This window comes from Giraffa tippelskirchi, chromosome 6 (assembly GCF_054371585.1).
Source record: "Giraffa tippelskirchi isolate mGirTip1 chromosome 6, T2T-mGirTip1v1.2.pri, whole genome shotgun sequence".
NCBI lineage: Eukaryota > Metazoa > Chordata > Mammalia > Artiodactyla > Giraffidae > Giraffa > Giraffa tippelskirchi.
The window spans coordinates 92,403,517-92,418,778 of NC_137280.1; the positions used below are offsets into that span (position 1 = coordinate 92,403,517).

Below are 15,262 nucleotides of genomic sequence, written 5' to 3' on the forward strand. Positions count from 1 at the left end.
GGGCACATGGAGGGTGAGGCCCAGGGGTCCCCGTCAAGCGGCCCTCCTTCCCCCACCGCGTGCCTGCGGTGCACACACACCCACGCGGACAAGTGCTGACCTCAGGAGGGTCAAGCAGAAACAGCCATTCTAAGGGCGCGAAAGATGGTTTTAAAAAGAGAGCCAAGGGTTTCCCAAACCAGATCCACAAGTGCCTCTCCTGATATTGCCACTTGGTGAAGACCAACTAGGTCCATCATTTTTATTTTTTTTAATTATAGTTGATTTACAATGTTGTGTTAGTTTCAGGTGTACAACAAAGGGATACAGATATATATTTTTGTTGTTGTTGTTTAGTCGCTAAGTCATGTCCAGCTCTTTAGGACCCCACAACTACAGCCCCCCAGGCTCCGCTGTCCATCCACTTCTCCAGGCAAGAATACTCTAGTGGGCTGCCATTGCCTCCTTCAGGGAATCTTCCAGACCCAGGGGTCGAACCTGCAACTCCTGCATTGGCAGGCAGATTCTCTACCACTGAGCCACTAGGGAAGCCCTCAGATATATTGGGTTGGTCAAAAAGTTCATTCAGATTTTTCTGTAAGATGTTATGGAAACGAACACTTTGGTCAACCCCATGTATATATAATCGTTTTTCAGATTCTTTTCCCTTATAGGTTATTACAAAATATTGAATATAGTTCCCTGTGTTATACAGTAGGTCCTTGTTTATCTATTTTATATTCAGTAGTGTGAATCTATTAATCCCAAACTCCTAATTTATCCCTCCCCCCTCCTTTCCCCTTTGGTAACCATTAATCTGTTTTCTGTGTCTGTAGGTCTATTTCTGTGGGTTCATCATTTTATATACACATTGTTGCTCAGAATGAGGGCAGCTGGTGGACCCACCATAGAGGGCCAGCTCTGAGCAGGTGTTCTGCAAGCCCATTCCCCACTCTGGAGAAGAGGAGGAGAGGAGGGGGCAGGGGACTATGACTTTACTTAGGATAGGACCCAGGGGCTCAGGATTTCCATTTTACCTCTCCCTTTCACTATTGTAACTTCTTCCAGAGCAGGAGTTGGCAAACTTCATCCCCTGGACCAAATCTGGTCCTCCGAGTGTTTTTGTAAATAAAGTTTTACTGGCACGTAGCTATACCTATTCAATTATGCATTGTCCCCAGCTGATTTGAACTACAAGGCAGAGAACTGCCAGGCCCACAAAGCTGAAAATACGATATGGCCCTTTAGAGGAAAAGTTGGCAGGTCCCCACCCTAGGGGCACTAATTTCCTCCTGACATAGCCAGGAAAGAAACTTCATGGAGCAATGTTTAGAAATATTTGACTCAGTGTTTCCAAGGAACTCTGCTTCATACTTTTTTGCATGTGAGATTTCTTCAAATTAGGTTTTCTAAACTGATATTCTTTCAAGGATGAAGCATCAAAATGGCCTTCTTCTATGCATTTTTTTCAGGAAGGCAAACTTCTTTTTTTTTTTGTAGAAATACTGGTAAAGAAATATTACATGCAATGCATAGTAAATGCTTATTGTAGGAAGGTAGAAAACACCCAACAATATAGTGAAAATACAGCTTGCACACAACTCTCCTTCAGATATAATCTCGTCTTTTCTGTCTGGATACATTTGGAAATGCAATTTATGCACATTTACTACACTTAATATTTTAACATAAGCTAGACCACTGAGTTATAAAATATTTCATAAGCATCATTTGAAATGTCAATTGCTATAGTGTATTATTTTGTCAAATTACTTTATTGATTATTTTATCAATTTACTTGCAAGTTCTCATATTGTTGGATATTTAGATCATTTCTTTTTTTTTTTTTTTTTTTGAGACTTTAAATAAAATTTCTGTGAGTAGCTATTATTACAATGGGCTTCCTTGGTGGCTCAGTGGTAAAGAATCTGTCTGCCAATACTGAAGACTTGGGTTCAATCCCTGGGTCAGGAATATCCCCTGGAGAAGGAAATGGCTACCCACTCCAGTATTATTGCCTGGGAAATCCCATGGACAGAGGGGCCTGGAGGTTCATGGGTCATGAAAGAGTTGGACACAACTTAGCAACTAAATGACAACAAACAAAAAATTCTTACAATAGAGTGATATGAATGACTATCTAGCCATACCATTGATAGCAGTGAATATCATAACTCTTCCTTCTTTCCTTCTCTCCCTCCCCTTTTTTTATTGCTAATTTAGGAAGATAGTACTTTCCTTTATTTTACTTTACATTTATTGGACTATTATGATGCTGGACAATTTTGCAAGTGTTTATTGATGTGCATTTGATGTTTGTGTTGTACATCTGCTCCTGCAACAAAAATTTAAGACAAATATTGGAAGGGGATATGTTGTATGTACCCTTGAAGTTTTAGTGTTTACAATTCGTGATTTCTTTTTTCCATTTTCAATGAGATACAACTGACTATTATAACACAGTATTATTTTCCTGACAAAATGTTAAGTGTGTAAAGAATATGTAGTTAAATGTAAGTCTCCACCCCAGCTCTCCAGTTTCATTCCCCAAATAACCACTGCTGTGCAGTTTCCTATACAACCTTCCAAAGGTGTGAAAGGCAATAAAGCACACATGTAATGATATAATACACAAGCATGTATTAATATGTAGACACAATATGCAAATCCAAGTGTGCATGCAAAAGGCAAGCACAAACACACATATAGACACCATATAAAACACAAGTGTGCATTCAAAGATAAAACTTGCAAACACAAACACATACATATAGACATACAATATGCAAACACGAGTATCCATGCAAAAGGCACAGACTTTTGAATGAGCACCCCACACACTGCACCGCCTTTCAACACTTACACTCTCTCTGGACAATTGTCAGGTTGATCCAGGTAACCTCCATCCATGACAAATTTCAGCACCTGCTCATTCGATAGACCTTGGTAAGGCTGTTCTGCCAAGCTGGTAATTTCCCAAAGGACCACACCAAAGGACCTGCCAATGACAGTTGGGAGTAGTAACAATGAAGCCATTAAAATAAACACACACACCCTTTCTTGGCTTATTAGAACCTGACTGGCCAGTTCTCTAAACAGTTCATGCTGCAGTTCAGAAATTCCTATAAGACTAATCTTCATTGGAATGTCACAGTAGTTGTGCAAGGGTCCCCCAGACATGCTATCCCTTCCTTTTCTTGATGGAGAAGCCATGAAGAAGTCAGTTCTTAAGTGACTCCTCTCTTGCTGGTCATACTAGCAGAGCAACCTGGAATTCAAGTGCAGTGTTCTTTCCGCCAGCCCACCCATAACTCACCACATGTCCGAAGAGGTGGTGAAGACTCCGTCCTTCAGGGATTCAGGTGCCATCCACCGCACGGGGAGCAGACCTTTGCCCCCTTTCCGGTAGTAATCCGTTTCATAGATGTCTCTTGTCATTCCGAAGTCTGACAACAAAGAGTTCACATGTTCTTAGCCTTCACCTGCAACCCAGCTGTCTGCCGTCTTTATTCCCCCACCCTTCTCAGAGCTCTCAAGATCACCTGCCCCAGGTGTGAGCTCACCTGCTCCAGATGTGTGCTCACCTGGGTCACAGCCAAATTCAGTGAGAATGGATTCTGAGGGTACTCAGGGGGATATGGAGGGGGAGGGTGGGTCACCATTTAAAAGGAAAAAAAAGAACCACAAAGCAGCAAAGAAGCGATGTTCTGATGTGCGACATGGGGATCTCAATCTTAGCAAAACTTCCTTCCTACCTACGACCTCATAGGTAACCCATGCTGAACTTTTCACCCTCTGCAGCCAACCTGCTGTTCCCCATTGGATCTGGCCCCACTACCCACCTAGCTGCACAGCCAGAAACCAAAGGCTGGGTCCTCCCTTCACAACCCTTGTCTTCACACCCCACAGACAAGACAGTCTCAACCTCCACGTGTGTATGTGCTAAGTTGCTTCAGTCGTGTCTGACTCTTTGTGACTCCACAGACTGTAGCCTGCTAGGCTTCTCTGTCCATGGGATTCTCCAGGCATAAATACTGGCATGGGTTGCCATTTCCTCCTCCAGGAGATCTTCCCAACCCAGGGATCGAACCTGCATCTCTTATGACTTCTGCCTTGGCAGGCAGGTTCTTTACCCCGAGTGCTACCTGGGATCTAAATTAGTTCACTGAATTTTAATTATTTTATTTTACTGAACTAATTTATTTTATTTTACTGAATTAACCTCATTCTATTGTACTGAATTTAAATTAATTTAAATTAGTTCACTGAATTTTAATTATTTTATTTTATTGAATTAATTTTATTTTCCTGAATTTTTTAAGTTTGTTTTACTGAGTTTAAACTATTTTTATTTACTTTTACTGAATTTATTTTATTTTACTGTGCTGCATGGTGCAGACAAAAACTGCAAGCTGCAAGGAATTCCCTGGGGGTCCAGTGGTTAGGACTCTGAGCTGGGAACCAACATTCCAGAAGCCATGTGGCCAGGACAAAAATTGCAAGTTTCTCAAGGGCAAAAAAATTATGGTGACTTACTCAACCTTGCTCCTGTAACACCTCCTGCAGCCACCAGCACAAATACTACTTAAAGAAGTGAATGAATGAAGTAAAGAACAAATGCAACTAAACTACAGCATAAGGGTGAGCCCCCATCCCAAACCCTGCCCCTTCCCACTACTAGAAAAGATTGAAGTGCTCACTATAGACAACTGAAGCCCAAAAGCCTGGGTCACTCATTTCAAGGCAGAAAGCCAGACGCACCTCCAATTTTGACGGTAAAGTCGTGGGCGACCATGCAGTTCCGGGCTGCAAGATCCCGGTGCACGAACTTCTTAGCGTTCAGGTACGCCATCCCATCGGCGATCTCTGCCGCCATCTGAATCATTTCTTGCAGAGTAGGGGGAGGGCGGCCGGGGTTATTCTAAAGTTGAAACAGGAGGGGTGTGTTCACCCACACAGGTGCCCAAGGCCCGGGAGCGCTGGGCACCCTGCCAGGTACCTGGAGACAGCTTACCTCAGCCTCAGGCCTCAGGGAACGGAGGTAACTCTTCAGGTCTCCGTGAGCCATCAGCTCCATCACCACCAGCGTTGGCTGGCCTTTGGACACCACCCCCAGGAGGCGGACCTGTAGAATAGGCAGGGGTGGGGGAGATTCTTGAATGAGGGTCTGTGAGAAGATGTCCACCCACCTGGGTCTTTCTGTCTGGTACCTACATCACACCCAGTACCCTGGTCCTGAGTGGCCTGTAGGAAGCCCTGGTCTGTCCCGAAGAAACACCAAGGTCAACATCTTGTTGGATTTGGGGTGGGGGAGCTAGTGGCTACTGTCCTGGATGAAAGTGAAAGTGAAAGTTCCTCAGTCCTGTCCGACTCTTTGCGACCCCATGGACTACACAGTCCATGGAATTCTCAAGGCCAGAATACTGGAGTGGGCAGCCTTTCCCTTCTCCAGGGGATCTTCCCAACCCAGGGATCGAATCCAGGTTTCCTGCATTGTAGGCAGATTCTTTACCAGCTAAGCCACAAGGGAAGCCCAAGAATACTGGAGTGGGTAGCCTATCTCTTCTCCAGCGGATCTTCCCAACCCAGGAATTGAACTAGGGTCTCCTGCATTGCAGGCGGATTCTTTACCAACTGAGTTATCAGGGAAGCCCCACTGTCCTGGATGGTACAGATGAAAATTGCAAGCTACAGGGAATTCCCTGGCAGTCCAGTGGTTAGGACTCTGCTCTGGGAACCAAGACCCCATAAGCCATGGGGCAAGGCCAAAAAAAGAAAAGCAAGCTTCACAAGGGCCAAAAGAATTACAGTGGTTCATTCAACCTTGTCCCTGCAACATCTCCTGCAGCAGTCTGCACAAATACTACTTAAAGAAGTGAATAAATGGCTGCTCCCAAACAGCAACACGCCAGAGCCCACCTCAAGACCTTTGCATTAACTGTTCCCTCTGCCTGATGCTCTGTCCCCTCACCTGTCCTACATCCTGGAGTCTTTGCTCAAATATACCTTCTCCACTGCTGCCTTCCAAAATCCCCAGCTCCGCCCTCCTCTCCCCTGTTGCCACAGCATCATCTCTTCATGGGATGACATCGTTAACTTGCTGGGTTTAGATTCTGTCTCCACCTCTGGATTGGGAGCTCCAGGAGGACAGACATCCGCTGCATCCCAGAGAGGAGAATGGAGCTCATATAGAGCAGGTGATCCAAGAATATGCTTGGGGCAAGGATGAAAGGACACTGGCTCAAGGGGAAACTAAGGGAGTAGAAAGACAGGCAGAGTCTGTGCTGACTGGGGAGTAGGGGGCACGGATCGGGCAGACCACAGTGTTTAAAGGTTACATAGGAGCCAGGAAGAGGGAAGAGATAGAAGATTCTAGAAAGTGATGGGACAGTGAAAGGGTCTCACTCTGGGTGAGGTGGGAAAGGATGGGATTGGAGAAATGAGAAGCAAGGGCCACCTTTGGGGTGCTCAGCAGAGTGGGGGCTGGGCAGAAGGTCCCCACCCAGCATCCTCAAGCTCTCTGCATTAAGAGGAAGGATGCAGGAGACAGGATGAGAGAATGCGTGTTAAGGAAGCCTTTGCACTATTGTGTTGGTTTCTGTCACACAACAAGCAAATCAGTCATAAATGTACATAGGCTCTAGGTCATCACAAAGCTCTGGGCTGTGCTCCCTGTGTTATATAGCAGCTTCCCACTAGCTAGCTATTTTGCTAATACATGGTAGTGTATTATCCTCCAACTAAAAATTTAAAAAACTAAAATAAAAATTAAAAAATAAAGCCTTTGTCTGCTCCCAGAGCCAGCAGGAGGACTCACCACATGGTGGCAGGTGAAGCCCTTCATGACTGAAGCCTCGTTGAGAAACTCGATCCGTTCTCGCAGGCTGGCCGACTCGTTGACCGTCTTCACTGCCACGCGGGTCTCCGCCTCACCCTTGACAATGTCCCTGGCGTTGCCCTCGTACACCATGCCAAAGGAACCTTGCCCCAATTCTCGCAGGAGCGTGATCTTCTCTCGAGGCACCTCCCACTCGTCCGGCACATACACAGAGCATGGAAACACTACTCCTCACTTATCTACACCACACCTTCAGCAGATCCCTTGGGGGTCCTGGCCACCTCCCACCCAACCTTCTCCTTGTAAATGTTCACTAAGTGGTTCCTGTGGTCCAGACCTTGTGCTGGGCAGTGGGCACAGGGCCAATAACAGAATGGACAGAGGTTCAGGAAGGAGCCATAATCAGTCCAGGGTCCTAGCCAGTAACGTGCCGAGCTGAGCATGCCTCCTGTCTGGTTTCAGAGTCCCCTTACGAAAGGATGCTACTTCGCATCTAAGCCTGTTGTTTCTTCAAAGTACCAAAAGGAAAGGGGAACACCCAGCCTGCCTGCCACCAGATAGGTAGATGAGCCCATCCAAGACAACTCAAGTGTCAGTGGATCTGCAAAAGGGCTATAGCCATGTGAGTGAGACCAGAAAAACCACCCAGTTGAGCACTGCCCAGGTGGCAAACCCACCAAATTTTGAGCCAATAGATAGTGGTTGTTTTAAGCTCCTAAATTTGGAGTGGTTTGTTATACAGCAGCAAATAATTTGCAGACAAATACACAGTCTTAAGAAAAACCATGATGCTCCCTGCCCTCCTCTGCACCTGTTGCATGCTAAAACTGCATCCCTCACAAATTTATATGTTGATGTCCTAACCCAAGTTTTTCAGAATGTGACTGTTTTTAGAGGTGGAGTCTTTACAGAGATGATCAAGGTAAAATAAGGTCATTAGAGTGGCCCTAATCCAATCTGACTAGTGTCCTTGAAGAGATTAGGACACAGACACACACAGAGGGAAGACCATGTGAGGACACAGGGAGAAGATGGCCATCTACAAGCCAAGGAGAGAGGACTCAGGAGAAACCAATGCTGCTGACACCTTCATCTCAGACTTCTAGCCTCCAGGACTGTGAGGAAATCAAATTGTTTTCTAAGCCACCTAGTCTGAGTACAGCAGTCCATGCAACACAATACCATCACCAATGGCTCTTACGAGAACATTGGATCATACAAGAGCTCTGAACCTAAATGAACTTACAGATACTCACTGGGGAGTCCCTCCCCCACCCCCCAAGAGCCCTGAACTTGGACCTTTCCCTTTGTATATCTTTTGGCCCAGAACATCCTGGCCTTAAAGACCCAAGAGTTGCAACTTCCATCTTTCACTGAGCACCCCTGTGCCCTCAGCCATTGCTGCAACCCCAGAAGGAAGCAGGATAGTAGAGTGGAAGCAGAACACTGAGGGGGTTGATGGCAGCCCTGGGGTTCAGCTTTCCCATCTCTGACATGGTTAACAATGCCATTACCCAAACAGAGAGAGAAAGGCTCTGGATCAACACTCACCCCTTCTTGCTCCTGGACTCTGTGCCTATTCCCACCTGGAATAACTCCCTTGTCTAGTTTCTCTATTCAGATTCTTTGAGGTCTTGCTGGCCCTGGAAGGACTGCCCTTCCCAGGGGTGGCCAATTCACACAGATAGTAAATGAAGTGCCTGTGAGTCCACCTTTCATATGCAAACCAGCCAGTCCAGAGCCCACATTCTAACCCCTCCATCATCAGGCTTTCACACTCTGGGTCACCATCCCCCTGCCCTGATCATCCCAGATCCAGTTAGGAGACAACCAGGGACAGCTCATATACCCCAGATCCTGCTGAAATAGTTTAGCTTGAATTAGCCCCTCCTATGTCTTACCTCACCTTTCCCATGGAAAAGAAAATAAAGCCTCTTTGTCATACTTTTCTCTCACTCCCTTTGCCTCCTGACCAACCCTGGTGCTTCCTCGTGTGGCCCTGCCTCCTGTTTGGCCAGGCTCCGTGAGTCCACACTTCTTCCTCATGACAGTCACTTCCATGTCTGCATGTCTTAACAGACTTCTTTGAAATAAATCTGAGGTATCCTTAAAAACACCACCCCTGTCTCCCAAAGCAATAGTGCTCATGCCTTGAAAGTCACTCTTTGATTTTTTTTTTTTTTGCTGCATGAAGCATTTTAGAAGGTTGTAATGCAATAGCTGCCTTCATGTATAAAGGAACAGCTGAAGCTTTATCTACAAGGGTCACTCACTGCCCTTTGGTACAATCAAGGGAATATGCTCATAGGTCCTATGCTCCTGTCACCAGCATCAGCATCTCACCCATATTCAGTGGCCACCAATGGCAGATGTGCAGGTGGTACCTACCCAGCCTCCCATCTTCCCCATCTGGTCCTTGCTTCTTGTTTGCCCCATCCCTCATCTCCAGTCTCCCATCTTGGCTTCTGACCCCACCTCCTGGCTTGGATGGCCTGTTTTGTCACCACTTTCTGGCTCTGACCCTTGGCACGCTCTCTAGCATAGGACCCACGCTCTATATCTCTACAGCTGCAGCAGCAAGTTCAGGGTGTCTCAGCCCAGCCCAAGCACATCCAGATCATCTAGATGAGCCCATCCAAACAAGTGCCAGATGGCAGGTGTCTAATTGCTCCTGGTAACAGGGTTTCTGCACAAGGGGCAGGTGTGCTGACTCAAGAGAACAAGAAGACTCTTCTCAGCCCCCCAGGGTACCAACCCTTGACTGTCAGTTGATGGAGATGGCAAAGGAAACCAAACAGAGGGGTTCTGGTCACCCACGGGCAAAGGGATAGAACTCACCATCGCTGGCACTGAGGTACTCTGGGTTAGAAGAAGCATACAGTGGTCCCAGTGGCCCATCTGGCTGCCTGGATGAGAAGAATGGAGACATTCCATCTTGATAAACTCACAGGACTCTGTGTATATTTAGCAGGAGGACATAACCTCCCCAGAGCAAACAGCTACCCTTATTAGCAGCAGTCACATAATCCTGGATACAGTCTGTGGTGAGGATGGGGGAGTCTAATTTTTTTTAGCAGAAGCCCATCAGATGGCTACTTAAGTGCATCAGCGTGGGACAGCTTACCCATAAACTATAATTTATGGTTGTCATTATAACGTCTAAAAACTATTCACCCACTGCTGTTCTGAAACCATCTCATTCCAGCTTATGAGAAACAACTGTTGAATTTTCAGGAAATTTGCAAGCCAGTTGTTAAATACAACCACTGCTTAAAATTAAATTATATAAGCCTACAGTTAAATATATTATCTTCAAAGCAAACATAATGCGTACTCAAAACTGAGCACTTCCTAATTATCACACTATATCTTACTATATTGGACACTCTTCAGTCCATCTCTGTTACCTTATTTATTTAGATGATTGCATACATATGGCAGAAATACTATATGTTGATGAGTGACTACACTGTAGTTGTTATCTAGTCGCTAAGCTGTGCCTGACTCTTTTGCGACCCCATGGTCTGTAGCCCGCCAGGCTCCTCTGTTCATGGGATTTCCCAGGCAAGAATACTGGAGTGGGTTTCCATTTCCTTCTGCAGGGGATCTTTCCGATCCAGGGATCGAACCTGCATCTCCTGCATTAGCAGGGGGATTCCTTACCACTGAGCCACTGGGAAAGCCCCAGTAGAAACATGTCATTGTATTATTTGTCCAAATCCATACAATGCACAACACCGAGAGTGAAGCATAATATAAACTATGGACTTTGGGTGATAACAATGTATTGATGTAGGTTTGTCGGTTATAACAAATAACCACTCTGATGGGGAATGTTGATAATAAGGGATCGTGCATGGGTCAAGGGGTGTATGGGAAATCTTTTTGCCTCAATTTTGCTGTGAACTGAAAACTAAGAAATCAAGTCTATCTTTTTTAAAAAATGGATAAATTAAATCCCATCATAATGCTGTGGCTTTTCCTGTTGGCTCAGATGGTAAACAATCTGCCTACAATGCAAGAGACCCGGGTTTGATCCCTGGGTCAGGAAGGTTCCCCTGGAGAAGGGAATAGCTACCCACTCCAGTATTCTTGCCTGGAGGATTCCATGGACAACGCAGTCTGACAGGTTACAGTACATGGGGTCGCAAAGGGTTGGACACGACCGAGTGACTAACACACATGTAGGCATACTTTTCCCCAAGGGAGCTGGTTGTTAACCACTTACCAGCACATCATCGCACTCACCTCTTTCTCAGGAATAGATAAATACTTCCAATCACAACACTGAAGAGAAAGACAAAGATGAGGGGACCGATGATGATTTTTGCAATATTTGATGGCACGTCTACTGAAATAGAATAAGAAAATGTAGGTTTCTCATCAAAATGTGTTCACATCAAAGGTCATGCCAGAAAGCATATCTACACATCTAGTGGGCCACTCATCCTTGTCCTCCTTCTCTAGTTCCTGAGTCAGTGTCCCCTGCAGTGACCCCAGACCACTGCCCAGCGCCAGCTTTCTCCCTTCACCACCAGCTTCATAGACATGCAACCCAAGCCATCAGCTAGGTCCACTACTCAGAAGGTCCTTGTTGTTTTTCAGTCACTAAGTCATGTCTGACTCTTTGAGACCCCATGGATTTTAGCCCTTCAGGCTCCTCTGTCCATGGGATTTCCCAGGCTAGAATACTGCAGCAGGTTGCCATCTCCTTCTCCAAGGGATCTTCCCAGCCCAGGAATCGTACCTGGATCTCCTGCATTGGCAGGAGGATTCTTTACCCCTAAGCTACCAGATTAGAGATATTAGAGATACCAAGAGATACCAAAGGAACATATCATGCAAAGACAATAAAAGACAGAAATGGTATGAACCTAACAGAAGCAGAAGATATTAAGAAGAGGTGGCAAGAATACACAGAAGAACTATATGAAAAAGATCTTCATGACCCAGATAATCACAATGGTGTGATCACTCACCTAGAGCCAGACATCCTGGAATGCAAAGTCAAGTGGGCCTTAGGCAGCATCACTATAAACAAAGCTAGTGGAGGTGATGGAATTCCAGTGGAGCTATTTCAAATCCTAAAAGATGATGCGGTGAAAGTGCTGCACTCAATATGACAGCAAATCTGGAAAACTCAGCAGTGGCCACGAGACTGGAAAAGGTCAATTTTCATCCCAATCCCAAAGAAAGGCAACGCCAAAGAATGCTCAAACTACTGCACAATTGCACTCATCTCACATGCTAGCAAAGTAATGCTCAAAATTCTCCAAGCCAGGCTTCAACAGTATGTGAACCGTGAACTTCCAGATGCTCAAGCTGGATTTAGAAAAGGCAGAAGAACGAGAGATCAAATTGCCAACATCTGCTGGATCATCAAAAAAATCAAGAGAGTTCCAGAAAAACATCTATTTTTGCTTTATTGACTACGCCAAAGCCTTTGGCTGTGTGGATCACAACAGACTGAAAAATTCTTAAAGAGATGGGAATACCAGACCACCTGATCTGCCTCCTGTGACATCTGTATGCAAGTCAAGAAGCAACAGTTTGAACTGGACATGGAACAACAGGCTGGTTCCAAATCGGGAAAAGAGTATGTCAAGGCTGTGTATTGTCACCCTGCTTATTTAACTTATATGCAGAGTACAGCATGTGAAATGCCGGGTTGGATGAAGCACAAGCTGGAATCAAGACTGCCGGGAGAAATGTCAATAACCTCAGATATGCAGATGACACCACCCTTATTGCAGAAAGCGAAGAAGAACTAAAAAGCTTCTTGATGAAAGTGAAAGAGGAGAGTGAAAAAGTTGGCTTAAAACTCAACATTCAGAAAACTAAGATCATGGCATCTGGTCCCATCATTTCATGGTAAATAGATGGGAAAATAGTGGAAACAGTGAGACTTTTCTGTCTTGGGCTCCAAAATCACTGCAGATGGTGACTGCAGCCATGAAATTAAAAGACGTTGGCTCCTTGGAAGAAAAGCTATGACCAACCTAGACAGCATATTAAAAAGTAGAGACATTGCTTTACTAACAAAAGTCCATCTAGTCAAAGCTATGGTTTTTCCAGTAGTCATGTATGGATGTGAAATTTGGACTATAAAGAAAGCTGAGCGCCAAAGAATTAATGCTTTTGAACTGTGGTATTGGAGAAGACTCTTGAGGGTCCCTTGGACTGCAAGGAGATCCAACCAGTCCATCCTAACGGAGATCAGTCTTGAATTTCATTGGAAGAACTGATGCTGAAGCTGAAGCTCCAATACTTTGGCCACCTGATGCAAAGAACCAACTCATTAGAAAAGACTCTGACACTGGGAAAGATTGAATGCAGAAGGAGAATGGGATGACAGAGGAAAAGATGGTTGGATGGCATCACCGACATTATGGACATGAGTTTGAGTAAGCCCCGGGAGCTAGTAATGGACAGGGAAGCCTGGCATGCTACAGTCCATGGGATTGCAAAGAGTCAGACACAACTGAGCGACTGAACTGAACTGAAGCTACCAGGGAAGCCCTCAGAAGGTCCTGCTCTCTGTTTAATGCTCTGCTCTTCCTGTCTTGAAAGTCTTGACACTTTTTAAACAAGGGACCACCTCTTTTCAGTTTGCACTGAACCCTGCAAATTAAATAGCTTATTTCAATCCCAGCAGCCCCTCTGGCCGATGAAAAATCCATCAGAAGTGCCCTGTGTGTGCCAGGGGGTCATCCCAAAGAACTAAACCAACTGAAGAAACATTATGCAGCCTTAATTCTTTCTAATTCTCATGCAAGGCTGAATTGTCTGTAATTACAAATGCACCCATGTATTCAGACGCTTCCAAGCCAAGGAAGAAAGTGAGTTCTGGGAAAACAGAGAAGGAACCTGGTCCTTCAGGTCTTTAATAGTAACAGTTTACTGAACACTTATGAACATACCAGGCACTGTTTGAAGTGCCCTGCCTGGGAGATCTTAGTTAATCATTCCATAAGCCAAAGTGGCAGGGGTGGGGTGGGGGTGCTAACATCAATGCCAGTTAACAGAATGGGACACAGAGGCTCAGAGAGGTGAGAGTTCTTGCCCAAGTCTAAGAGCTGATTCATGGTGGAGCAGGCATTTGAACCCAGGCCATCTGAACAAGTTCTTAACCACTGCTCCATGCTGCCCTTAGGAGTCAGCTCTATCCGGAGACATCTTGTCCTCCTGGACCTCCCTGAATTGACAGCAAACTGCCTCCTTCCACATGGAGAAAGCTTCTCTAAATATTTGATGACTGGATGTTGTTGTTCAGTTGCTCAGTCATGTCTGACTCTTTGCGACCCCATGAACGGCAGCAGGCCGGGTTTCCCTGTCCTTCACTGTCTCCTGGAGTTTGCTCAAATTCATGTCCATTGTGTCGGTAATGTCATCCAACCATTTCATCCTCTGTCGCCCCCTTCTCCTCTTGCCCTCAATCTTTCCCAGCATCAGGGTCTTTTCCAGTGAGTCGACTCTTCACATCAGGTGACCAAAGGAATGGAGATTCAGCTTCAGCATCAGTCCTTTCAATGAATACTCAGGGTTGGATGGGACATGAAAAATGGAAACCATCTGGTCATGTGCTATAGTGGGCATGTCCCTTCTCCTTTTTCTTAGGAGGGGGAAAGGTGGAGGCTACTGATTGCCCAGCACCCAGCACACCTGGGAGTCATGCTACCCACCCCACCCCACCTCTGCTTCCCAGACCCACAGACCAGCTCACTCCTGAGATTCCAGTGGCCACCAGAACTAGGGTTCAGGGAGGGAGGCAGCCAGGATGCAAAATTTGAGAGGAACTCTTGCTTTGGGCCATGCCGGGGTAGAGTCAGCCCCAGAGGGTGAGTGCCTCTTTAAATTTTACACCCTGGGTGTCTTGCCAGCTTCCTTATTATTTAAGAAAGAGTTGCTAATCGAATGTGTTGAACATTTAATTCTCCATTGTTAGCTACTGTTAGTAAGCTGTGCTGAATTTCCTCAATCGTTTATCTTTTGGTGAAATCTCCAATCATTTCTTTAGGATGAATTTCTAGAGCCACCATTGCCGGCTGAAACAGTAAAAGCTTTTATAAGCTTTTTTTTTTTTTTGATATATGTTATTAAAGGACTGTGGTTTAGGACTCACCTACCATGAAAAATAACATCCATGTGTCCGCACTTTTGGACAACAGTGTGTGTAATTAAATAACAGAAACAAGCAAAACACTTGCCAATTTGATAAGTTAAAAATTCTATCTCATTTTGATTTGCTTTTTTTTTTTCCTTTTGGTGTGGTTTTGAGTGAAGTTGGTCATTTTTTTCCTTATGTTTTCTATTTCTTTTAAAATTTGCTGTTTATATCCCTTGCTTATTTTTGTGTGAGGATATATATGTTTTACTCATAGGAGACATAGATACATACTCATTTTGTATTAAAGATATGAACTCTTTGTCAATGAGGCCACAAAT

The 15,262-nt window shown here is 45.2% G+C and overlaps 1 protein-coding gene across 3 annotated transcripts in view; it reads right to left on the minus strand.

The window, feature by feature from the left end:
- The window catches only part of INSR (insulin receptor), a 146,888-nt gene that overhangs the window by 5,154 nt on the left and 126,472 nt on the right, over positions 1-15,262 (minus strand). For 2 of the 3 annotated variants that reach the window (XM_081498555.1, XM_081498552.1), the window contains 7 exons: positions 11,066-11,168; positions 9,656-9,723; positions 6,797-7,041; positions 4,994-5,104; positions 4,741-4,900; positions 3,296-3,425; positions 2,843-2,977 (listed from right to left, as the gene is read on the minus strand). In XM_081498555.1, coding sequence (XP_081354681.1) covers positions 2,843-2,977; positions 3,296-3,425; positions 4,741-4,900; positions 4,994-5,104; positions 6,797-7,041; positions 9,656-9,723; positions 11,066-11,168 — 952 coding nt within the window. The remainder of the gene's footprint in view (positions 1-2,842; positions 2,978-3,295; positions 3,426-4,740; positions 4,901-4,993; positions 5,105-6,796; positions 7,042-9,655; positions 9,724-11,065; positions 11,169-15,262) is intronic. The other variant, XM_081498554.1, reaches the window with a different exon arrangement.